The sequence below is a fragment of the Pipistrellus hanaki genome, assembly GCF_964339955.1.
Source record: "Pipistrellus hanaki genome assembly, chromosome: 3".
Classification (NCBI taxonomy): domain Eukaryota; kingdom Metazoa; phylum Chordata; class Mammalia; order Chiroptera; family Vespertilionidae; genus Pipistrellus; species Pipistrellus hanaki.
The window spans coordinates 14,670,572-14,695,433 of NC_140505.1; the positions used below are offsets into that span (position 1 = coordinate 14,670,572).

A 24,862-nucleotide genomic window follows, 5' to 3' on the forward strand; every position below is an offset into this window, starting at 1 on the left:
AAAAATCAATACAAGTATGTTTAACTTTAAAAAGAGTTAGTAATTCCAAATTAACAAAATTGTAAGGAGAATTAAATCAGATTAAAGCAATAGCTCTCTCTCTCTCTCACCCCCATCCCCATCTTTGTGAATTAACTTTGGAGGGCAGCAAGCCATCTGAAAGAAAAGTTTTACACCTATGAAAGATTATTATATAATATGTAGAGAACATTTAAAGGATAGAACATTACTGTTTAAGATTCACTTAGCAAACTGATGAAGAAAACTAACATTCTGCCCTTTCAGAAAATTATTTTCAAGCTTTAGTTTGCATAGGAAATCTTTAGGGTGCTTGTTAAAATTTCAGATTCTAGGCTCTGCCCACAAAAGTTCTGATTCAGAATGTCTGGAGTGCATTTTTAGGAAGCATCCCAACGAATTCTGTTGTAGGTGGTCTTTGAAATACCACATTTGAACATACTGTTTTAAGGTCTCAAGTAACTCTAGACAACATCTGTAGACCAAAAAATAGTCCTTAGGGTCTCTGGGGAACTCATGCAAAAGTCAAAAGAACACAAATTCTTAGGATTCAGTGACTATGGAAGCAAAAGATCCCTCTGACCTAAAAAAAACAATCCCAGTTGTCCATAACATCATCAAGGACAAATGTCTATAATGCCTAACCTATCATATTCACAAGAGGAATCTAGGAAACTAGCCTTTAACTCTGCCACCAGAGCTTCTGGAAGCTTCAAAAGGCTTCCTAAAATGTGACCTTTCTCCATGAGCCAAACCGTGAGCCTATGAGCTGAGAATCTATCACTTTCCAATACACCACCACCGATCAGCTGTGTCTCTGCTATGTTCTCTCAGAGATCCCTGCTTCCAAGGATGGAATACTGTGGAACAAAACAAAAGGTGTTAGTGGCTGAGTATTTAGGATGGAATCATTAGGATGGAATCATTTACCTCTCCAGGAATTCTACCTACCCCTTTCAAGATGGTTGGTGAGCATATGTCGGCTTCAGTTTAGAAAACAAAGCTAGTGGTTTCACAAATTGTCTCAAAAGTAACAATTTGAGACGTATGTTCAAGTGTGCCTTGTGGTTTTGCTACCACCATCCTTAAAAGGAAACTTTTTTCATGGTAAGACGACAGAACTTTTTGTGCTAACTTGAACAGAAAAAAATTCTCCTCCACGAGACACCTTTAGGCTTATTTGGGGCATCAAGCCTCAAGAAGAGACCTGTTTGAAATTTTGTATTTTTGAAAGTATTCAACCCTGAAAGCAGTGGAGGGCAGCAGGGTACCTTTAGTCCCCAGTAGCTCTCATTTTAAAGCATATTGGAAATACTTCTTCTAACCATACACTCACAAGGTCTGCTATGCCAGTTTATCTTGATCTGATGACTGAAAAGATTTAAATTCAAATCTTGCGTAGGTCACCCACCTCCACTTGTATCTTTTTAAAAACCTTCAAAAGGTTCTCACTGCCGGGAGGAGGGGGCGGGGCCTCCTTCTAAAGGACCTTGCTGTAGAACCAGACTGCCCACCCCAAAGCCCAGCAATCTCACTGATCTTTCTCTTCTCCAGGCTCGCAGTTTGCTGGCCAAGCTCATCACCTCCACCCCCTCCACGAACACAATCCCCTCCGAATGAGTGCTTTTCCCTCTTGTCTAGTTACACAGGCTCATTCCTCCATTGTTCCTTCCTCCGGGAAATCTATTGACTGATCGAAATCGAAGGCTTACCTGGACTATTGACCCATCTTCCTAGCAAGTATCATTGTCGAAATTCCACGCCTTTTTTTTTTTTTTTTTTTTTTTTTTTTATCTGTCTCTCTCTTTAAGCTCCTGGAAGGCAGAAACCGTACCTAGTTTTGCTGACCTCAATCCCTGTTCCCAACATAGTAAATGTTCAATAAATTTCTACCACGACTTAAATAAATGCATTTGTACCTCTGCTGCTTTCTTTTTTCTAGCCCCGTTTGTCCAAACAAACAAACAACAACAAAAACAATAAGCGATTCTGAATGACTCCCCAGAGATGGCGTTTGCACCAAATCCACCTTTCCCGGTGTCCCGCTGCTCCGGTCTCAGGAGCTGGGCCTCGCAGAACCCCAGTTCTGGGTCGGAACCCAAAGAGCCAAGTACAGACGAGCCGTACTTTTTTATTTCAAGGCTGCGAGGAGAAATGGGTGCGCTTTGAAGATCACCAATTCTCTCCCAAAGACATCACACCACGCCTCCCAGCGTCGAGGCTCCCACCTCCTCCTCCTCTTCTTCCTCCTCCTCCTCCTCCTCCTCCGGCTCCAAGAAGGAACGTCGCGGGGACCACAGAGGAGCCTCGGAACCGGGCTTCCGCCACCCGAGGAGCAACGCCCCGGAAACGGGCCGCGGGGAGAGCCTCCGAGGGCGGCGACCAGCCGAGGACCCGCGCCGGGAAGGAAGGGGTCGGCCCGCGCGCCCCCCGCGCCCCCCGCGCCCCCGCGCGAGCGCGAGCCGCCGGCGGAAGTCGTGCGTCGCGCACTTCCGGGTGTTGTCTGGTCGCCGCCGCCGCCGCTGCGCGTCTCTGGTCTCCGGGCCGCCGCCGCCGCCGCCTCGGGTCCTGGAGCCAGGAGCGACGTCACCGCCATGGCTGGCATCAAAGGTGGGCCTGGGGCGCGGGGCCCCGGGGGGCTGGGGGGCCGCCCGCGGCGAGGGGGAGGGCGCCCCCCACGGCCCCCGCACGCCGCCGCCGCCCCCGCCCCCGCCGCGTCCCAGCCTCCGGGCGGGGTGGGCGCGGCGCCCTCCCCGATGGGACGGCCGGGGTCCCGGCTCCTCGGCCAGCCCCCCACTTTCAGCTCGTCTCCTCCGCCAGCCCCTCTCTCTCCCCCCACCCAGCGCCCCCCGGACAGAGCACGAAGTGGCCCGCGGTCTGTTCAAAGTCCCGCAGCTAGTAACTCGTTTTGCAGGAGTTTGCATCCCAGAGAGAGGGGGGCACAGAGTGTGCGTTTGAGGGGGGCTGAGACCGCGAGAGATGGCAGGTATGGGGTGTCCTTTCCCACTTAAAGGCGCAAGTGCGATCGTGGGGCGCCGAGCCGAACCCAGCGGCGCTGCTGCGCCCCGGAAGGGTTAAGGCAGCTCTTCCCTCTTCCCGAAACCTGGGCGATCGCATCCTCCCCGGACCCGTGCTCAGAGCTCTCCACGCTCCTGCAGCTGGTGCATCCCATCCAATTTGTGATGTGGGAGCCCTAGGCTAGACGCTGGAGGCAGCCCTCTTCTTTTTTTCTTTCTTTTTTTTTTTTTGGATATGACCTTTATTGAGCTTATCGACCAGAGTGGAAATAATGTCTGTACAAAACCAAATGTTTGTTACTATTACTTCTGCATCCAGACAGTTTTTTAAAAAAAAAAACAGTCAACTCAATCAAAAACCCACTACTTCAAAATCAATAGCTTCTTTGAAGCTACAGTAACACTGTATGGTTAAGACTCGAATGCAGAAGTTTGGTTAGTTGGAAAGCTAATTAAACTTCCAACTTGCTCAAAGGCAAAATTGTGTTTTTTCACAGAGATGCAGTCCACTGGAATCACCAACCCTGGACAGCTGTTAAGAGTATTTAGAGTCCAGAGATAATATGAAATCCAGGCATCCTTTAGACTAGGGGTGTCGAACTCAATCAGAGAAGGGGCCAAAATCTAAAATCCAGCCTAAATCGCGGGAGTTTAGACAGTCTGCTGTTGTCAAAGTGTTCCTCTTCTCTGCCCTTCGCCACACTTGCAGGTTGAGGCTCTCAGTTTTTCACATTTCAGAGTTTTTGTATAGTTAGGTCTTTAAAAGATGAAATAGTTTAAAAACTTAGTGGAAAAAAATTAGTCGTTTGATCGTATCTTTTCTTTAGAAATAGGAAGGTTGCTTTCTTCCCAACTGGTAGTTTTGTTCATGTGATTAGAAGCAGATACCATTAACAGCGTTTTCAACTTGACAGTGAACTTCATTGATATCCTGACCTGCGGCTTTGTAAAAGGGGCAGCAAAGCAAGGAGGTGAAGAACTTTGATAGCAGTGTGTTTTTTCCCCCCTCTGTATTTTATTTCCTTTAAGGACAACTTTTGAGCTGCTTTCCCAGAGTCACTTTTAAAAACAAACGAACACTTTCTTGTTTATTTTTCATTTCTGGAAACATGTTGTTTCCCATATGAAACGTTGTCATCTGAGCAACTAAGAGCCTTTATGATCTTCTTTTGAACCATAATAGATCCTTTTAAATGCTTGTGTGAAAGGCAGTGAGGGTAGAAGGCTGTGGTTTTTAGGATGTTGCCAGGTTCCCTGTTCTTCCTCATTTTTTCGGTGCCATTAATGCCGGAGTCTCTTAAAATAACTGTAATTTCTTCCTGTAAACCTAGGTAAATAAATATTAACTGGGTGAAAGTGTCTTAGATGGAATTGTACTTAACATTCTTTGTTTCAGTAAGATCTTCTGATTGTTACGATTATGACTATCAAGATATTTTCTTCCTGTTGGCCTGTTTTAGTAAGGAAGAGTGTTGCTATAATTGGAATCAATTGTTTGTTTCTTGAGCCACTTGCCTGTTGCTTTGTTACATATTGGCTTTTTCTGGTAACTGCTAGGTTAGGGAACTGGTCCCCTTTTCTATTCTAATTTCTAATCACAGAACCAGCACCATGTCTCTAGGTATAGTTTAGATAATTGGGCTGTTCTATCCATCACTACTGTGGAGGCGAGGCTTTGGAAGAGAAATCAGACTCATCTGAGATTGCTTCCAAATGTTGCATCACTCAATGACAGTATAAATTCTTGTCTTGTTGATGTCATCTAGGACAACCATTTATACACAAATGATGAAATTTGTATATAAATCAGCCTAGTTCCTGATTTCATAATACTGGAGAAACTTTAAAAGTTTTGGGAACACTTTTTAGCACTTTATTTAAACCCCATTGGCTTTTATCCAGTATGACTAGATGGTGACATGTCACATAAAATTTTTTTATACCAGAATCATATTTATTTTTTAAAATATACTCCTTTATTGATTTCAGAGAGGAAGGAAGAGGGAGAGAGAGAGAGAAATATCAATGATGAAAGAGAATCATTGATCGGCTGCCTCCTGCACACACACACCCCCGCCCTCCACTAGGGATTGAGCCCTCAACCCAGGCATGTGCCCTTGGCCAGAATCGAACCTGGGACCCTTCAGTCCTCAGGCTGATGCTCTATCCACTGAGCCAAACCGGCCAGGGCAATCATACCTTATTTTAGTTCCTTGATTTTTTTAAAAAAGAAGTTGTCTTTCATTAAGTTTTTAAGAATTTAGATTTTCTTTTTTTATAAGAACATAAATAGTTGTTCTCTGTCACAGAACAGAGTTACCCTCAGAGACCAAGTCCTCAGACTACTTGCCACTTGGCCAAGATGACAGAAAAGTAGTATGCTTTTGGAGGATTTCTCTGTCTGATTTACTTTTCAGTCTCCTCCTTCCTATTAGAGGCCAGATCTTGCTTATATGCAGTTCTACCTCCTCTTTCTCATTTGTTTTGATATGGGGAACAAGATAATCAAATGTATAAAATTTTATGTCACAAGATGTGGGTAACTGATCTTTTCACTTAATTTTGCTCTGGACACATGAATTGCTGTGAAAACATAAATGCTTGGATGATTTTTTTCCCCTTATTTTTTTTTTATTAAATTATTATCTGTGTACATATCTTACCATTGCCCCCCCACATACATGCCCTCCCTCCCCAGAGCTTTGTGTCCATTGGTTATACTTATATGCATGTATACAAGTCCTTCGGTTGATCTCTTATCTCCCCCAGATCTCTCTCCCCTCCCCGCTGTAATTTGACAATCTGCTTGTTGCTTTACTGTCTCTATATCTTTCTTTTGGTTCATCAGTTTATCCTGGATGATTCTTTAAAATAAAAATGTTTTGCCCGGCCAACATGGCTCCGTGGTTGAGAATTGACCTGTGATTTAAGAGGTCACAGTTTGATTCCTGGTCAGGGCACTATCCACAGTGTGGGGTGTGCAGGAGGCAGCCGATCAATGATTCTCTCTCATTGTCGATGTTTCTCTCTCCCTTTCCCTTTTCCCCTGTGACATCAATATAAATATATTTTTTAAAAATAAAAATGTTTCATTCTGCCAAAATTCACACACAATAATTGTTTTACAAAATATGAATAAGTAACCTCTGAATAAGAGCCTAAGAGTTTGTTTATAAAAAATGTTAACTTTATGCCCTGGCCAATGTGGCTCAGTTGGTTGAGCATCGGCCTATGTACCAAAAGGTCACTGGTTTGATTCCCAGTCAGGGCACATCCCAGTAGGGCGTGTGCAGGAGGCAACCCATCAATGTTTCTCTCTCCCTTCCTCTCAAAAATCAATAAAAACCTATTTCAAAAAAGAATATTAGCTTTTGTGTATGGGTTTTGTGACATATATTTTGTCTTTTTAGTGACCTTTATTTCCTACAGGATCCTAAGCTATTCTGGGTAAATGGATTTCTGAATAATAAAGGGGTTCTTGTATAGTATTTATAGTGGTGAACTTAGCTATTTGGCAGCAACATTAAAGAAAAGCAGAGATGACAAATATCTCTAGTGCTCAGAGGGTTATTTGCATCTCAGATCTAGTACAACTCTCATAGGAGAAAGTACTGACTCAGATGTAATCACTGAATTTAGACAGCTAGAGAAGGCTGGTAGGAGATAGGACCCAGCATCTCCTGATTTTCAGTTAGGGATTGTATCTGTCTACCCTACTAAATCAGACACACTATCTTCCCCTTCCCTCCCCATCCTCCCCTTTCCTCCCCGTCCCCCCCCCCCCCCCTGTACTCCAGCTCTTCTACCCTTCCCCTCCCAGTCTGCTCCCCTCCCTTTCTCCCACCCACTCCTTTCATTCCTTTCATTAATTCTACCGATATTAATTATCATTTAAGTGTTAAGTGCTGAGGCATGAGCATCAACAACAGAAAAACGTTTTCTCTTGTGGAGCCAACAGTTTAAAAGGAAAGTCAAATACAAATCAATGTACATCACAGCTGTGATAACTGAATAAAGCGGAGGTGTACAGTGTAAGACAAGCATGTCATACTTCAGCCCACGGTCCACACGCGGCCCACAACGAATATTTATGCAGCCCAGTCAATGAAACAGTATGTTAGAAACATTTTAATAAAAATTTGTAACTTACTTTTTACAATATCCTATTATACATAATTATTTTTAAAATATATCTTATTGATTTTTTTACAGAGAGGAAGAGAGAGGGATAGAGTTAGAAACATTGATGAGAGAGAATCATCGATCAGCTGCCTCTTGCACACCCCATACTGGGGATGTGCCCACAACCAAGGTACATGCCCTTGACCGGAATCAAGCCTGGGACCTTTCAGTCCGCAGGCTGAGGCTCTATCCACTGAGCCAAACCGGTTTCACATAATTATTAATAACGAACTACAACATTCGCTAATGACTGATTACTAGAATCCAGTGGCATTCATTTCCCTTCCATGCCTTCTGCGAAGGCGCACCATTTCTCTCCACTAATACTAGCAGCGAATATTTTAGCAACCGATTGCCACCTTATTAGTCTTGTGCTGACTTGTTTAGTGTGTGCAACAGGAAATATCTCGCTTTCGGAGAACAGGAAAAATAGGTTTATTTGCATTGCACTTATTTTTTTTTTTTTTTTTTTTTTTTTAATAAGTTTTTATTTTTCATATTATTACAAATGTTCCCTTCCCCCCCCCCCCCCACCATTGCTCTCCTCCACCAGGTTCCCACCCCACCCTCTGCCCTTTCCCCTCTCCCCATTGTCCTCATCCATAGGTGCACAGTTTATGTTCAGTCTCTTCCCACGCCCCCCTCTCCCCTTTTCCACAAGAATCATCAGTTCACTCCCCTTCCATACCTCTGATTCTATTATATTCAACAGTTAATATTGTTCATCAGATTTTTTTAATTTCCTCGGTTTTTAGATTCACTTGTTGATAATTACGTATTTGTTGTTCATCATTTTTATCTTTGTTTACTTTCTCTTCTGAAAGAACCCCCTTCAGCAATTCATATAATTCTGGTTTGGTGGTGATGAACTCCTTTAGCTTTTTTTTATTAGTGAAGCTCTTTATCTGGCCTTCGATTCTGAGTGATAGCTTTGCTGGGTAGCTTATTTTTGGCTGTAGGTTCTTGCTATTCATCACCTTGAATATTTCTTGCCATTCCCTTCTGGCCTGCATGGTTTCTGTTGAGAAGTCAGCTGACAATCGTATAGGTGCTCCTTTATAAGTTACTACCTTCTTTGCTCTTGCTTCTTTTAGTATTCTCTCTTTATCTTTTGCTCTTGGAATTTTAATAATGATGTGTCTCGGTGTGGTCCTCTTTGGATTCCTTTTGTTTGGAGTTCTGTGCGCTTCCTGGACTTGTAAGTCAAATTCTTTCACCAGGTGGGGGAAGTTTTCTGTCACTATTTCTTTCAGTATGTTTTCGATATCTTGCTCTCTCTCATCTTCTGGAACCCCCATAATTCTGATGTTGGTTCGCTTGAAGTTGTCCCAGAGGTTTCTTACATTATCTTCAATTTTCTGGATTCTCTTGCCTTCTAGCTTCTGTGGAGGAGTGTCTTCTGGCTCTTTATGTTCCAAATCTTTGACTTGATTCTTGCGATCTTCCCTTTTGTTTTTAGGACTCTGTAAAATATGTTTTATTTCAGACAATGTATTCTTTATTTCTTGTTGTTCCCTTTTCATTTCTTGATGATCTCTTTTCATATCCTCATAGGTCTTATCCATCTTTTCTAGGAAATTCTTGAAAAACCTTATAAGCGTAGATTTGAACTCTGTATCCAGACGCTTTTTGTCCTCCATTTCTTTCGTTTGTGATTTATTTTGTTGTCGCATTTCGCAGTTACAGACGGGACGGGGTTTCAGGGTGGAGCCTGCAGCTTTGGCTTCCGTCAGCCCCGCCCTATGCGGGTCCTTCAGTGCTCGCTGCCGGCGCCTCTGAGAGACAGGTGCCCTCGATTTTCGCCTGCTGCCAAACAGTCTATGCTCTCCCACAATGAGCCCGGTATTGGGGTTCAGTTCAGTTGGAAGTGGAGTTGGAGGTGGCGTTCACAGCAGTCTGGAGCCCCAGTCTCCTTCCCGTGAGGGCAATCCCGCGGCACAGCCGACCGTCCCTTCTCTGGGGGCAGTGAGTGCGCCTCCGGGACCTCCTTTCTCCGCTACCCCGGGGTTCCGACTTACAGCCCAGCTCCCTATGGCTGAGCCTGAGTCCCCGGGGTCTGGCCCAGATCTGGGGTTCAGAGCAGTCGGGGGCCCAGCACAGTCGGAGTGTTTATCTCCTTTCCGCTAGGGAACGCCCGCCAGGCACTCGGCCTCCCTCCTCTCCGGCTCCGTCCTCTCCGCGCGCCGCGTGTCTCCGTACCTTAGGCTTTTACAGCTCCTCCGTGCTTCCTTCTGGTTTTCTCCTTGCTTCTTGTTGTAGGATTTCCAGTCAGTCGACTTTCCTGTAGTTCTGGGTAATGTCCATTTTATATTTTAGTTGTATTTTATTAAAATTGTTGTGTGCGGCTGCGGCTAGTTGCCTACCCGAGCAGCCATCTTGGATTTCAGCCTGCATTGCACTTATTAATTTGTGCAGTTATTCAGTGTCTGGTGAGTGTTCAAGAAAAAATATTAACTTTCATTAAAATGTTACTTTATGTTAACAATGACGCATTTACGTCAGCCCTTTGTATTCAGCATGTCCTATTGCAGTAAACCTACTTTTTTAAATGAAAATTTAAGCTTTGGGGGTTTTTTTCGGCCCACATAAACTTAAACCTTGTTTATTTGGCGCGTGTTAGCCTTTGAGTTTGACATGCTTGGTGTAAGGAGAGCCTCTGCACATGCATGTCCCTCTGCAGAGTTCCCCCAGATGTCCACAGGGTCCAGTTTCTCATTTCCTATAGGTGTCTATTCATTGGCACCTCATCAGAGATGCCTTCCCATGCCTCTGTGTCTAGACTAGCACTCCCTCCCTTTACCCTATCTGATTTTTTTTCATGGCACTGACATTTATTTGCTGACTTTTTAATTTTTTAAATACATTTTTATTGATTTCAGAGAGGAGGGAGAGAGAGATAGAAACATCAATGAGAGAGAATCATTGATTGGCTGCCTCCTGCAGGCCCCATGCTGGGGATTGAGCTGCAACCTGGGCATGTGTCCTGACCAGGTTCATAGGTTGTGACCCCCTGATCATAGGTTGGCACCCAACCAGTGATGGCTGGCTGACTCTTTAAATATCATTTATTCTCCTGCTAGAATGTAAGCTTCATGAGAGTAAGAGCTTTGAATTTTTTATTTTTAATGATTTTAGAGAGGAAGGCGGGAGAGATTGAGAGAGAGAGAGAGAGAGAGAGAGAGAGAGAGAGAGAGAGAGAGCGCGCGCGCGCGCGCGAGCGGTATCCATCAGCTGCCTTCTGCACATGCCATGGTTTCTACCACCTTTGGTGTACTGACATTGTTGTACTGAGCCACACTGGCCAGGGCAAGAGCTTTGATTTTTTCCATTGCTTTATCTTCAGATAGTGAGTGAAATATAATAGGTGCTCAATAGCTATTTTTTGAATGAATGAATATAATAGGAGGTTTGGAAAAAATTTACTGGGGAAGAAATACCTGAACTGAGATCTGAGTGAAGAGTAGAAATTAACTTGGAGGAAAGAGGAAGGAGTAGGAGGACAAGAATGCAAGCTCCCTGAGTGTGAAAGGGCCGTATCATTTATTAACATACCCCCAGCGCCTGTTACATATTTGGTGCTCAGTAAATATTTTTTGAGTGAAATGAATGAATAAAGCTCTATCTGAGGTACAAGAGACAACACGTGCAACGAGCACATAGATGAGGGAACCTGCTGATTCCCAGAAAAGGAGAGAGGGCCGGTGTCACTGGAGTGCAGAGGGCAGGGTGAGTAGCCCATGTGATTGATGTGTGTCAGAGGAAGTAAACAGGGCAGATTATGAAGACATATGTAACTGAACAAGCGATGGTAAATTCAGTAATTCCCTAATCATTTACATTTTATTCCCTATAAACTTCTCATTTCCTGTAAAATTAAAATGCAAATTTTTCTCTCAGTAACTGAAAATATTATGACATTAAGGACTAAGTAAATGTGTGCAGGGTTGATATAACCTATATCAGTGGTCGGCAAACTGCAGCTCTGTTGACAAATGAGTTTGCCGACCACTGACCTACATCAATGGTGAAAACTAAATGTGCCAGGCTACCACATCAGTGGGATTCCTTGATTTTGTCCACTTTAATTCAGAGAAGTATATCAGTACTTGGCAACATTTAACCCCTTTATAATTAGTTTTGGTTTATATATGTTAGATTTTTGTCTTGACAACTTTGAGGCTTTCTACAAATCTTCGGGATTTTAACTACATCACTAGAAAAAGACATGTTATTCTTTTAGGCACATAGTTGCAGAAATGCTGGTTATATAGAACTGGACATAAATTGATCATTTATTTGCTTAATTCTAGGCCATCGATCAACTATGCCTGTTCACGAAAGTTGTTTCTGTTCACTGATATATGTGAAAATCCTTTGTAAAATATAATGCTTCGTATAAGTGTGTGTGTATAACTTGAGAAACTATCTTATCAGTTTTGTGTATATTTGCAGTGTGTAAGAAGCAAAACCTGAGCCAGATAGATTTTCCCAAAGGAGGACAAGTCCAGTAAAGCTGACAGTGCGGAGTTTCTCCACATAATTGCTTTTCAGAACTACAGTGATGTGTGGAGTAAATATAGTACTGATGTCCGGAGGAGCATTGATCTTATAGGTTGAGAACAGAATCAGGAAATTCAGAGGTGTGCTAGCAAAAGGTCAGGGCTTTGAAAATCAACATTGCTTCATTTTGCCTTGAAGATGCTACAGAAGACTTATTGTATGACTAGGTAACTTACACATTGAAAGGTAACTCACTTTCAGTACATTTGGTTTTGCGTGCATTGTTTTGCTTTTTACTTCTGGGATTACAAGTGATGTTCAGACTGCTAACAATAATAATAATAATAATAATAATAATAATAATAATAATAATATTGATTTAGTTTAATTACTATTTCTACTTGATTTTTTATCTCCTTTGCAGCTTTGATTAGTTTGTCCTTTGGAGGAGCAGTTGGGCTGATGTTTTTGATGCTTGGATGTGCCCTTCCAATATACAAGTATGTAAAATGTTTGTGGGGGTTTTCTGCATATATAAGAATTACATTTTTCTGCTTTTAAAGCTCAAAAAAATTTTTTTTTACTGCTGTAGAAGTAATCCTGAGAAACCATCTTAAAAAGAATGAGGAAGTGCTGTAATTGCTAATATGTAAAATTCAAGATATATTGTTAAATGGAAAAGTGCAGTGATTCATTCATAATTTTAAAGTGTTTATCAAACAGAAAGATGGAAGGGTCCACAAGAAGCTTAAGAGAATAGGAAGGAAAAACTTTGGGTTTTCTCTTTTTGTGCTTTTGTATTGTTAGAGGGCTTTTTCTTAAGCATATGCTCATTTGCAATTTTTTTTCTATTCTCAAAAATATCTAGGAAGAGATTTTTAGTAAAAACATAGATAAAGCTTTGCTTAGTATAAGCCTGTATGAATGAATCTTCACTCTGATGTGTATTTTAGCTTAACCTTGTATTTTAAAATAATTATGGACTATCAGAATTTGTAAAAATAGTACAGAGCAGCCCCTGGTACCCTTCACACAGTTTCCCCTCAGTAATACTGTCTCACATAGCTGTAATTTTATTACTATAATCAGAAAATGACAATATAGTAGCTGAACTACAAACTAAAAGCCATCCGTCTTTATTGTAATAAATTCTATATTCTGGCTTAAAGTTTTCAATATTACTTTCAGTTCATTTTCTCTACTTTGATTTTTTATATTTGGGTAGTGCCGAGTGACCTAAGAAAAGTTTGGAGGTGTGCCAGCTCTATGCTAAGGCAGGATATCATTGAAGTCAAGGGCATGACTTGTGAATTTAAAAATCACTGTGATAACATTCCCATTTTCCTATGCCTCTTTATTTATAATGTAAAATAAAATATAGTTTGAATTTTAGGTCTTGATTCCAACTGTTTTAATTTATAAAGCATTTTCTTTTAATATAAGAAATATTTTACTAATTGTATCATAATTAACACTGGGAATACTATGATTCTGAATGTTCCTCTTTTTGGTGTTCAGGTTATAGCTTATGTTTAAGTTGTATCATGTTTTGTACATTGTAATATTCCTTTGGTCCTTATTTTTAAAAAGCATATTTTATGTGTTGAAAAATGATATAAATAGCAAAACTGCATTAACTTATTTTTTTCTTTTTCTAGCCAATACTGGCCCCTCTTTGTTCTGTTTTTTTACATCCTTTCACCTATTCCATACTGCATAGCAAGAAGACTAGTGGATGATACAGATGCTATGAGTAACGCTTGTAAGGAACTTGCCATCTTTCTCACAACGGGCATTGTTGTCTCAGCTTTCGGACTCCCTATTGTATTTGCCAGAGCACACCTAGTAAGTGAACACATTCTTCCCTAATGTAAAGCGTTTTTCAGGAAAAACTTTTTGTTAAAATGGCACGAAAAAGTGATGAGACAAAGGAGCCTCTAGGATAGAGACTTAGAAATGTACTTTTGTTGTTAACTGATAAAAATAGTATTGGAGAGCATGGCTCAGGTGTGCAGCATGGTTGGCTTACCGGTACTTTGCTATCAGAATTGGGCACAAAAGCTAATCAATCAGGTGCTGAACAACTATAAGCCTGTGCTGTACAAATGGAAACAGGGAAGACCCAAGGAAATCTGTATTCTTTGCAGATGGGGAAGTACAAAAGAGAAGGCTGGGTTACATATACTCAGTTCTTCCTCCCAAACTCGCCAGTCATAGGTTCCCTCTTTCATCTCTGGGGAAGTAGAGAAGACAGAAAAGATGGGGCCTGGCCACCCTTCCATACTGCTCCTGTCCCTTTAAAGGAATGTACATTAGTATGTTTTCACCTCTGATACTATCAATATAATCTTCTCTATATATATTGGGTTTTTTGTTGATTTTTGTTTTTTAATCTGCTCTCTAGATAAAATTTTATTTATTTATTTTTTTAATATTTTATTGATTTTTTACAGAGAGGAAGAGAGAGGGATAGAGAGGTAGAAACATTGATGAGAGAGAATCCTCGATCAGCTGCCTCTTGCACACCCCCTACTGGGGATGTGCCCACAACCAAGGTACATGCCCTTGACCAGAATTGAACCGGGGACCTTTCAGTCTGCAGACTGACACTCTATCCATTGAGCCAAACTGGTTTCGGCTGCTCTCTAGATAAAATTTTAGATTCACTAAAGAAGAATTGGAGCAAATGTCTTTATAAACAGAAAATTGTATAATTCTATGCTGCCTTCTCATAGCCCAGAAGGCAACAAGCTTGTTTTGAATAGTGAATCATCTTTCCCTGGCTTTCTCTTTTTAAAGGAACTAGAGATAAATAACAAACAGTAAAATGGAGGTACTATTAATTGTTCAGTAGTGTCTTAGATCATGATTGGCACATAACTAGAGCCTTGCTTTGCTTTTCACTTTGTTTTCATATGTCTATTAACTGAATGTTTATATCTTATTTCCATAGATTGCGTGGGGAGCTTGTGCACTTGTTCTCACAGGAAACACAGTCATCTTTGCAACTATACTGGGCTTTTTCTTGGTCTTTGGAAGCAATGACGACTTCAGCTGGCAGCAGTGGTGAAAGAAATTACTGAACTATTGTCAAGTGGACTTCTTGTCATTTGTTGGCCATCCATGCACACAGGAGATGGGGCAGCAATGCTGAATGGTATAGCAAGCCTGTGGGGGTGTTCTAGGTACTCCGTTCTCCCTTTTATTGTAAGCATACTATTTTCACAGAGACTTGCTAAAGGATTAAAAGGATTTTCTCTTTTGGTAAAAAAGTTTGACTGATTTCACACTTATCTATAGTATGCTTTCTGTGGTGTCCTGCTGAATTTAAATATTTATGTGCTTCTCCTGTTCAATTTTTTTTTTTTTTTTATCAATATGCAGTGTTAAAAATTTTTTTAAATGTAATAACCATTCACATTGGTTAGGAATTAGATTTCTACAGGATATTACTGGGCTAAAGTATATCTTTCAAAATTATTAAACCTTCATGATTACAGAGAGTTAAAAAAGTTTCAATCAGTCAGGATGACATCACTCCCAATTTTATGCACACATTCAGACTGTTGGCATACCTTATAGACTATATACTACTCAGTGCAAACATAGCTGCGTTTATACCTCAGAAGGGCCAAGCATTAATGCCCGTGCTGGTTTTGCCAGTCAGCAGATGTTTTGTGAGTTGAAAATTATTTTATGGAATTGCTACAAAGAAGTGCTTTTCTTCTCAATTGTGTGAAGAATTTTTTTGTTGTTGTTAAACTTTAAGGTAAGGGTGTAAAAACAGATTTTTGAGATAAGGTTTTTATTTGTTTATGATAGTTAAAGAGTTGCATTGTGGAAGGAAATGATGTTGAAATTTCATTTTTTGAGTCCTATTTCTATTTCTAAGGGAAATTTTTGATCTTTTATCAGCCTTCCATATTGAACATTTGTGGAACTAATGGACATTTGTGGAACTACTACTGATAAGGGAAAGATGTTTGCATCATGTATACAGAAAACCTCTCCTTGCTCCCTCCTTTTAACTTATTTTATACAGTGAATATAGTAAGTAAAATAACTTCAAATGTAGTTTAATAACACTTTAAGTCAGAGGTGTTTAACTCACCTGGAGAGTAATTGCTATGCCATACACTCAGAGTGCCCCCTGCCCCACGAGGCCTTGGCATGGTTAACAATTGACTTGTTAATCCTGCAGATAATTCATGCATTAACAGTTTAAGATTTAGACAATGGTCATTGTAGTTCTTATTCCCTAATGTTATATGTAATTTAAAACTATTTAAGACAAGTTTCTTGTATGCCTCTCAATTGTTTTCATTTTTATTCCATCACAATAGAGCTGCGGTTTCCTTTTAAATGGCATTTATTGTGTGAATTAATGCAAAGTAGCCAAATCCAGCTTCGGACACAAACCCAACCTGAAAATTCCCAGTAACCAGGCATGATCAGATTGTAGTGGTTATTTGCAGCTCACAGTTATCAGTACTTTTTTCGGGAGCTTATTATGAAAATGTTTAAATGACAATTTGTTAAGGACATTTGTATGTTTATTCAGTATACTTCCATAAAAAATTGTCTTGTCTTCAGACAAAACTGAGTAATCATGACATCTATCTTTTGTTATTTTATAAAGTTTTCAAGAAAATGGGAACAAATTTTAGGTTTGGTCATCTTTTCACTAAAGGCCACGGGTTTATAAAGCTGCACCCAAGTTATTACCTGCGAGGTGGGAAGCAGAATGAAATATCTGCATGTGGTGGTCCCATTTACACATTAGGCTGAAGATGGGAAGCAGGGCTATAGTCCTGGAGTCTTAAAGAGGAAGGTACAAGTTCACATGAATTAGCTGGTGAAACCGTTGGGAACTCAGTGCCTATAATCTCGATTTTTGGGGGGAGGAAGTACATTCTTTAGTCATTCCCCATTTTCTGTTCCAGAATATCAGCACAGTGCACTGCAACTGTTTCAGTCACTTGGCCATAGACTCCTTTTCTAACAGCTGCATATTCTTTCTGTATACTGATTGCATTGGCGGCATTGTGTCTTTGATCTTGCACACTAGCTTGACATAGTGCTGTCTCTGATTTCTAAGCTAGTTACTTGAGGTATGAATTTTCCATAGAACATGCACTGATACTTCATTGCCATTCTTCTATGGAAAGAAAACTTTTGATGATGAAACAATAAAGATTTTAAATATCGTTTTTAGTTTGTGGGTGTTTTTGAAATGAAAATGTGTACTACACACTTCAGTTTTTGAAGTCATTATCCATTTTAATAGTGTAATAGGAAGCAAGAAAGACATGAGTTATAACATTAGACTTTCAGAAGTTTCACTTCCAAAATTAAACTGAAATCATAGTAATAAATATTACAATGAAGCCCTATGAGCATTGAGCTTTAGTAATAGGATTGGTAATCTGGGCAGTAGAGTTTTTACCCAACCTTTTACAAAAACAGCAATAGAAGGTTTTGTTGACATGAAAAGATTACTGATAATCAAAAGTTAAATTTTCAGGACACTTTTATGACTGCATGTTTTAATATCTCTATTACCACTTATTATTAGAATATTTTGTTTTTAATGAATCTTTCAAACAGTGAAGTGTAAAAAATTAATCCGTATAATACGATTTGAACAGAGAAAAGTACTCTCTTTTATCAAAATTGAATCTTGTCCCAGTTATCCTAATTATAGTCTCATTATATACTTTATAAAATTCAGATTATAGGTTCTTAGTGTCTGATATGCTTTGGGAGATATTGTCAGAATAATCCAGATTTCTAGAGTAACTCTAGAATATTTATATAAAATTTTACTAGATTTTATAAGTCTCATATAACTTTTAGTTAACGCATCAAATATAAAAAGCAGCCATGCAGCATTACTGTTAGTGATACATGTGTGTTTTAGATCTCAGAATGCTTTGTGATGTATAAAATTGGTGGGACATGCACATTCATATTTCTTTCATATACATCATGTATTGCCCTTTCTCTCAGTAAAGACCAGGAAGCTCTTATTCTGTTACAAGCCTCCTGATTTTCTGTCATTCCAAGGAAAGAACTATCATTTGCTAATTGGAAACCTGAACAAAAGCAGAAGATGTTCATCGTCTGCCAGCAGTGGCGTGCAGGCTTTGGCGAAGGGAGTTTTTTCAGGGGTGGACAAGATTCTCCATCCCACTGCTTTTAACCGGTCGTAGGAGATTTGTGACTTTGGCAGTGCCTTCCTGACCTTGGGGTGGTAGAGGAAACTTTCTGACCTCAAGGTTACAGATAGGGGGCCCTGCTAGTGGAAACCTCCCCGAAGCACTGCAGGGATTTTTGTTGTTGTTATTCTTATCTTTAAAAATCAACTTTAAGTGCCAAGACAATTCCGTGGGGGAAAGAATAGTATTTTCAACAAACAGTGCTAACACAACTGGATATCCACATGCAAAAGATTGAAATTGAAACCTTACCTTACAACTGTATTCAAAAATTAACTCAAAATGAATCGTAGACCTACATGGATAAACTAAACTATGAAAATCTGAGATTTACGTAAGTATAAATCTTCATGACCTTGGATTAGGCAATGGTTTCTTAGATGTGACAAGCAACAAGCAGTCAAAGGAAAAATATATAAATTGTGCTTCGTAAACATGAAAGCCTTTGGCTTCAAAGGACACTATCAAGAAAGTGAAAAGACAACCCACAGATAGAAGGTATTTTCAGTTATATATCACAAGGATTACATACGCAAAATATATAAATAGCTCAAGAGTGAAAAGACAATCTGATTAAGAAATGGGAAACATCCAAATAGCCATTTCTCCAAAGAAGATATAAATGCCAGTAAGCACAGGAGAAGATGCTCAACATTATTAGTCATTAAGGAAATCCAAAGGCAAACCACAAAGAAATACCATTTCACATTCCCTAGGCTGGCTAAAATGAAAAAGATAATAAGTTGGCAAGGATGCAGAAAAATTGGAACCTTCATACATTATTTGGGTTCTAAAATGACTTAGCTGTTGTGTAAAACATTTTGCAGTTTCTCGAAAAGTTAAACATAGCCCTAGCTGGTTTAGCTCAATGGATAGAGCATCAGCCTTTGGACCAAAGGGTCCTGGGTTCACTTCTGGTCAGGGGCATGTGTCTTGGTTGCAGGCTCCTCCCTGGCCTTGGCCCTGGTTGGGGCTCGTGCAGGAGACAACCAATTGATGTGTTTCTCGCTCATCGAGGTTTCTCTCTGTCTTTCCTTCTCTTTTCCACTCCCTAAAAAAGCAATGGAAAAATATCCCTGGGTGAGGATTAACCAAAAAAAAGTAAAAAAAATTTTTAAAAACACATGTTTAACATAATTGCCATATGATCCAGCAATTTTACTCCTACGTATATACCCAAAAGAACTGAAAGTGCCTACACAAAAGCTTATACGTTATAATAGCTAAAAAGTGAAGTATGTTCTTTTGTGAAGAGTATATTCAAATTTTTGCACATTTTTATTGTATGGCCTTACTGAGTTGTAAAGTCCTGTGTCAGATTATATTATTTTACTCCCATTCTAAAGTTTGTATTTTGCTTTCATAATGTCTTTTAAAAGCCAGAAGTGTTTTTTTTTGTTTAAAGGTTGTTACTGCTTTTTCTGAGTTTTAAGCATTCTTTGACTACCTCTAACGTCATGAAGATTTTTCTTCTGTTTCCTTCTAGAAGTTTTATAGACTTATCTCTTACAGTAAGGCCTATGATTCATTTCAAGATATGTTTGTGTGTGGTATGAAATAAGAGTTGAGGCTCCTTTTTTCCCTCCACATGAATTTTCACTTCCATCACTTTATTGTTAAGACCATCCTTATCCCTTTCAAGCACTTTGGCACTTTTGTAAAAAATTAACCATGTAAGTGTGAATCTACTGATGCTTTTTTAGTGAGCCTGCCTGCTCTTCAATTTTTCCAAAATTGTTTATGCTAGGTTCTTAGTACGTTCCTATAAACTTTAGAATTAGCTTGTCAATTTCTGTTTTTTAAAAGCCTCTGGGATTTTGATTGGGATTACATTGAATCTACCAATCAAATTGGAGGAGAATTAAAATCTTAAGTTAACTCTTGCTGCATAACAAACCACCCTCAAACCTATTGGCTTAAATCAACCATCAATTATATAGTGCACCAATCTGCAATTTGGGCAGGACTTAACAGTGAAGGTTCATTTCTGCTCTATATGGTCAGGCTCAGTTTGGGACTGGTGGATCATCTTCCCAGATGGGCTACCTACGTGGCTGGCAAATTGGCTTTGGCTGTTAATTGGGAGCTCAGCCAAGATGAGATCCAGGCGCCTTGTTTCACTTTCAATGGAAATTTGGCTTCCTCACAACATGATGGCCAGACTAGAACAGATGTCCCAAAACTATTCATAAGTGTATGGCAATTTTGTGACATATCTTGGAAGATATATAGCATCACTTCTGCTATCATCTGTTGGTTAAGCTAGTCAAAAAGTTACCTTCTCCTCGCCCAGGTTCAAGGGAAACAGCCATAAACACTCAATGGGAAAAGTGTCAATGTCACTTTGTAAAAAAAAGCATATGGAAAGGAATATATTATGGTATCCATCTTTAGAAAGTATAATCTGCCACAATATTGTGTTTTTCAGTTGATGAGCACAGTATAGCTATGTTGGTTTTTAATTTTTCTCAGCAAATACTTTATAGTTTTTACTGTACAGGTCTTATATTCATTTTATTATATCCCTAAATATTTCAGCTTTTCTGATGCCATATTACCATATTCTCTCTCAAACCTAAAGTACAAAGTATTTTTGCATTTTTTCCATGTCTTTCCTTGTTCCTGTTTAGGAAACTCTATTCAAACTCTATTGATAGCATAAACAGTAGAATTTCAATTTGTGAAAAGTCATGTGAAGCAAGCAAAGCAGGATGAAGGAGACGGGAATGATGAGGGGGACAGTACATTTATTTTTGTTGTTGTTAACCTCACCAGAGAATATTTTTCCATTGATTTTTAGAGAGAGTGAAAGGGAGGTAGAGACAGAGAGAAACATTGATGTGAGAGAGACACATCGATTGGTTGCCTCCCACATGAACCTTGACCAGGGCAGGGGTTTGAGCCTGCAGCCAAGGTAGGTGCCCCTGACCAAAATCGAACCTAGGACCCCTCAGGTCGACTCTCTATCCACTGAGCCAAACCAGCTAGGGCGAGGGCACTTATTTTAGATGAGGTCGTTCTCCCTGGTGAGGTGTCACTTGAGCAGAGACATGAGTTATGTGAAGAAGCAGCCACATGTAGATCTGAGCAAGAACATTCTAGATGGAGGAAGCAATTTTTACAAACTCGGAAACTTACTGTCTTAGGGAGATAGAGAGTAGGTCAGAGGTGCATAAGTGGTCTGCAGTGAAGAAGAAAGTGTCAAAAGGTGAAGATGCTAAGATTAGCTGGTAAACTGCATTATCTTTTGTGAACTAGTCTTAGAGATGACATACCATCACCTCTGTCATGCAGTATCTGTCACACAATGTTGGATGAATGTGGGAGAATGTGAATTACAGGAAGAGAATCATTGGGGGTTATTGAGGATACTCGTCACAGTGGTTTTTACAGTGTTTTTTTTTGTTTGTTTGTTTGTTTGTTTTTTTCCCATAAGATACTAGGGAAAGGAGATTCCTTAATTTGGCTTCACTGCCATTGGTACCCAGTAGTCTTTTGCATACTTGTGTACATGTAAATTTTCAAACTTACACAAAAGTAGAATATGTTGAACACCCATGTCCCCATCACTCAGGTTCAACGATTTTTAACGTGTCCTGTCTGTTTTGTCTGTGTGTCCCCTATTTGCCACACCCCAGATTACTTAAACACAAATCCATGATATCATTTCATCTGTGAGTATCCCTAAAATGTGACTATTTTTTAACAAATATTATACCCGAAAAAGTTAAAAATAATGCTATAGTATCCAGTTAATGTTCTAATTTCCCCTATAAATGTCCTTTTACAGTTGGCTGCTTTGAATCAGGATCTAAACAAAGTTCACACATTTACATAACTATAAATAGGGAAAAAATAGAAAAATAAAAGGTGCTTAGGTTCACTTATAATTTAAGAAATGAGGAGGAATTTATCTTTGGTCTTTCCTTCTATCCTGAACAATGTGACCTTGAATTCAGATCATTACAATGAGTGTTGCCCAGTAGGAGTCAATAAAATGTTCTTTCTATAGGAAAATACAATCTAAGTGCCAAACTACTTGGAGGCAAAGTTGTAGAAAATATCCCATTAGTAAGTTGAGGATGTCAGAAAATGCCACCCATATAGCTTCACACTAGTGAATTCATCTAAGTCACTCAATTTAACATACTCAGGTTGGCCATGCAACTAAACTAAGGTAACACCTGTATTATATACATAAATATATGGCTCTCAATTATAGCTTAGCAGGTGGTTATAAAAAAAATAGATGCAGTAAAAACCAAGCGAGGCAAAGATACTTCTTTAAAACAATCTGGGATCTCAAGCTATTCTTGCACATTGTCCCAGGACATGAGGCCCAAAGCAGATTAATTTAATTGGTATTCAACAATTATCATCTGCCAAATATTGGCTGAAAAATTAAAACTATTACTGAAGAAGAGAAAGTCAGAGTAGTTAATGGTGTTTTATTGGTACTAGAGAAATACCCGGTATTCAAGTTTTTAATGAGCCACAAAAATATGACTTTGTTATTTTTATATGGTGGGAAATAAATGTAATAAATTTAATATGCCAGTTGTTTATAAAGAAACTTAGGCACTCAGCAAGTTTATTTCTTCCTGCAAAATTCTTGCTGAATAAGTAAATGCAGGTTGGGAGGAAAATGCCTTACTCTTTACTGTGCTGAAAAATTGCCGAAATCAGTTTGGCTCACTGGATAGAGCATAGGCCTGCAGACTAAAAGGTTCCAGGTTCAATTCCGGTCAAAAGGGCATGTACCTTGGTTGCGGGCACAACCTCAGTGGGGGGTGTGCAGGAGGCAGCTGATAGATGTTTCTCTCTCATGGATGTTTCTAACTCTCCCTCTCTGTAAAAAATCAATAAAATATATATATTTTTTAAAAATTGGCAAAGCACATACTATGTAATCATAAGGCTATTTTATCTGCCTCTTGTGTTGTTACACTAGGAAACTTGGGCCTGGAGAAGGGATGGCTGGGGTCACACAGCTGCTTATTACTAATTTGGAATTAAACCACACCCTCTGCCTCCTGGACAGGTACTCTGGCCACTTCACCACAGGACAGCCTTGCTAGCATCACAATCAACAGTGATTAAGGATCAAATACTGAAATGGTATACCCATTTTACTAGAGCATTTCTTTTGAGATGCTTTGGCAATAGGCAGAGTTGAGAAGGGTCACATAAATAAAATCACTACCCCTTCACCTCTTAGGGCCAAACCCTGAAATGATGGGGAACCAAGTTTTCCACACCATCTGTTGCTATAAAGATGTAAAGAAGAGTCTGTTGGAAGTGACTTGAATCTACAGTTGTAATTGGCATTTTAATCTGGACAGATTACTAATGATTGCCATTTGTCCTTTTATAGATATTAGTCATTGCAATGCCCATAATCTATTGGTCTCTACAGTGCTCCTATGAGTACAAGGTCAAGTCTGTTCTTTCACACCTACAGAACCTGCTTCCTCACCAAACTGGTCCTCAGAGACTGTCTGCTCATTGCCTCCAGGAGAGCAGGCACCTAAGGCTGAGTAGCATCCTTTGGCCAGAAGTAGAACTTGGCTTTCTAGGCACTTCCTTAGTTGGGAAGATCTAAGACTTGCTAGGACAAACTCAAAACTCTCCATCTGAGGCTCCTTTTCCATGCCGTGGAATTGAACAAGGATTGATGGGTCTACAGCAGTGTTTCCCAAACTTCTCTCATGATGAGAATCACCTGGTGGAGTTGTTAAACCACAGATTCCTGAATCCCAACTAAGAAGTGCTAAACTAGAATTTTTGAGAACATATAGGTAAAATTGCATACCTAACTTAGTGCTCTGTATATAACATCTGTCTTAGAGCACTAGTTAAGTATACAATTTTACCTATATGTTCCCAAAAATTCTAGTTTAGCACTTCTTAGTTGGGATTCAGGAATCTGTGTTTTAACAACTCCACCAGGTGATTCTCATCATGAGAGAAGTTTGGGAAACACTGGTCTACAGGCTGGATGAGTATCAGGGAACTTTCCCTGTGTCTGCTTTATAAAAACTACTTGGGTAGAAAAAAACAACAACACACGAGTGGATTGTCTCCCTTAGAGAAGTTTAACAGGTGGGGTGGATTGCTGAACCTGGATTACCTATTTAGAGCCACTGGCTGCCTCTTGATCAGAGTAGCAGCCAACAGAGGAAGGTCAGCGCCCGGCAAGTGGCTCTCTATGCATCGGGAGACAGAACTGCCCTGTGAGCCTGGCTTATCCAAAGCAATAGGTCAAGAGATGACATGAGTTTTCATGGAAAATTTACTAGGCAATGCCATTTCAGACTACAGAAATGATTCCTGAAAGAGTATGGTCTTGCCAATACCATTTCAATACACAAGTGGTCTCTATCATTCCTTGGTCCTTTGTGACTTTCTGTTAAATGTTTTCTAATTAACCTTTGCTAACATTCTGAGCTTTTCAATATGGCTTGTCCCATTTTAAAAAAATATATATATATTTTTATTGATTTCAGAGAGGGAGAGGAAGAGAGAGAGAGAGAGAAACATCAATGATGAGAGAGAATCATTGATTGACTGCCTCCAGCATGCCCCACATTGGGGATTGGAGCCTGCAACCTGGGCATGTGCCCTGACCAGAATCAAACCTTGACCTTCTGGTTCATAGGTCGACATTCAACCACTAAGCCATGCTGTCTGGGCCCGTTTTCAGAGATTTATCTCCAGAATCTCATACAATACTTTAAAAAAACTTGATGAGGTCCCTTGTGGGTCTATTAGGGTCCCTATCAAACTCTTCAGGGTAATTTGGCTGATAAAAGGTGGGAGGCCAGGGGTCAGGACAAATCAGTATAGTATGACTTATTGTTTTATTGTTGTTGTCTTGCTAAACTTATATTCTGGGATCAAGCAGGCCAATAGCACTCAATTTTTGGA

General features: G+C 39.8%; 1 protein-coding gene across 1 annotated transcript; it reads left to right on the forward strand.

Moving 5' to 3' along the window:
* Positions 1-1,815: 1,815 nt before the first annotated feature.
* Positions 1,816-15,461, forward strand: LEPROTL1 (leptin receptor overlapping transcript like 1). Its single transcript, XM_084877080.1, has 4 exons — positions 1,816-2,628; positions 12,142-12,217; positions 13,376-13,562; positions 14,671-15,461. Exons 1-4 carry the CDS (start codon positions 2,613-2,615, stop codon positions 14,785-14,787), a joined length of 396 nt encoding a protein of 131 aa, XP_084733206.1. The 5' UTR covers positions 1,816-2,612; the 3' UTR covers positions 14,788-15,461.
* Positions 15,462-24,862: the final 9,401 nt, after the last annotated feature.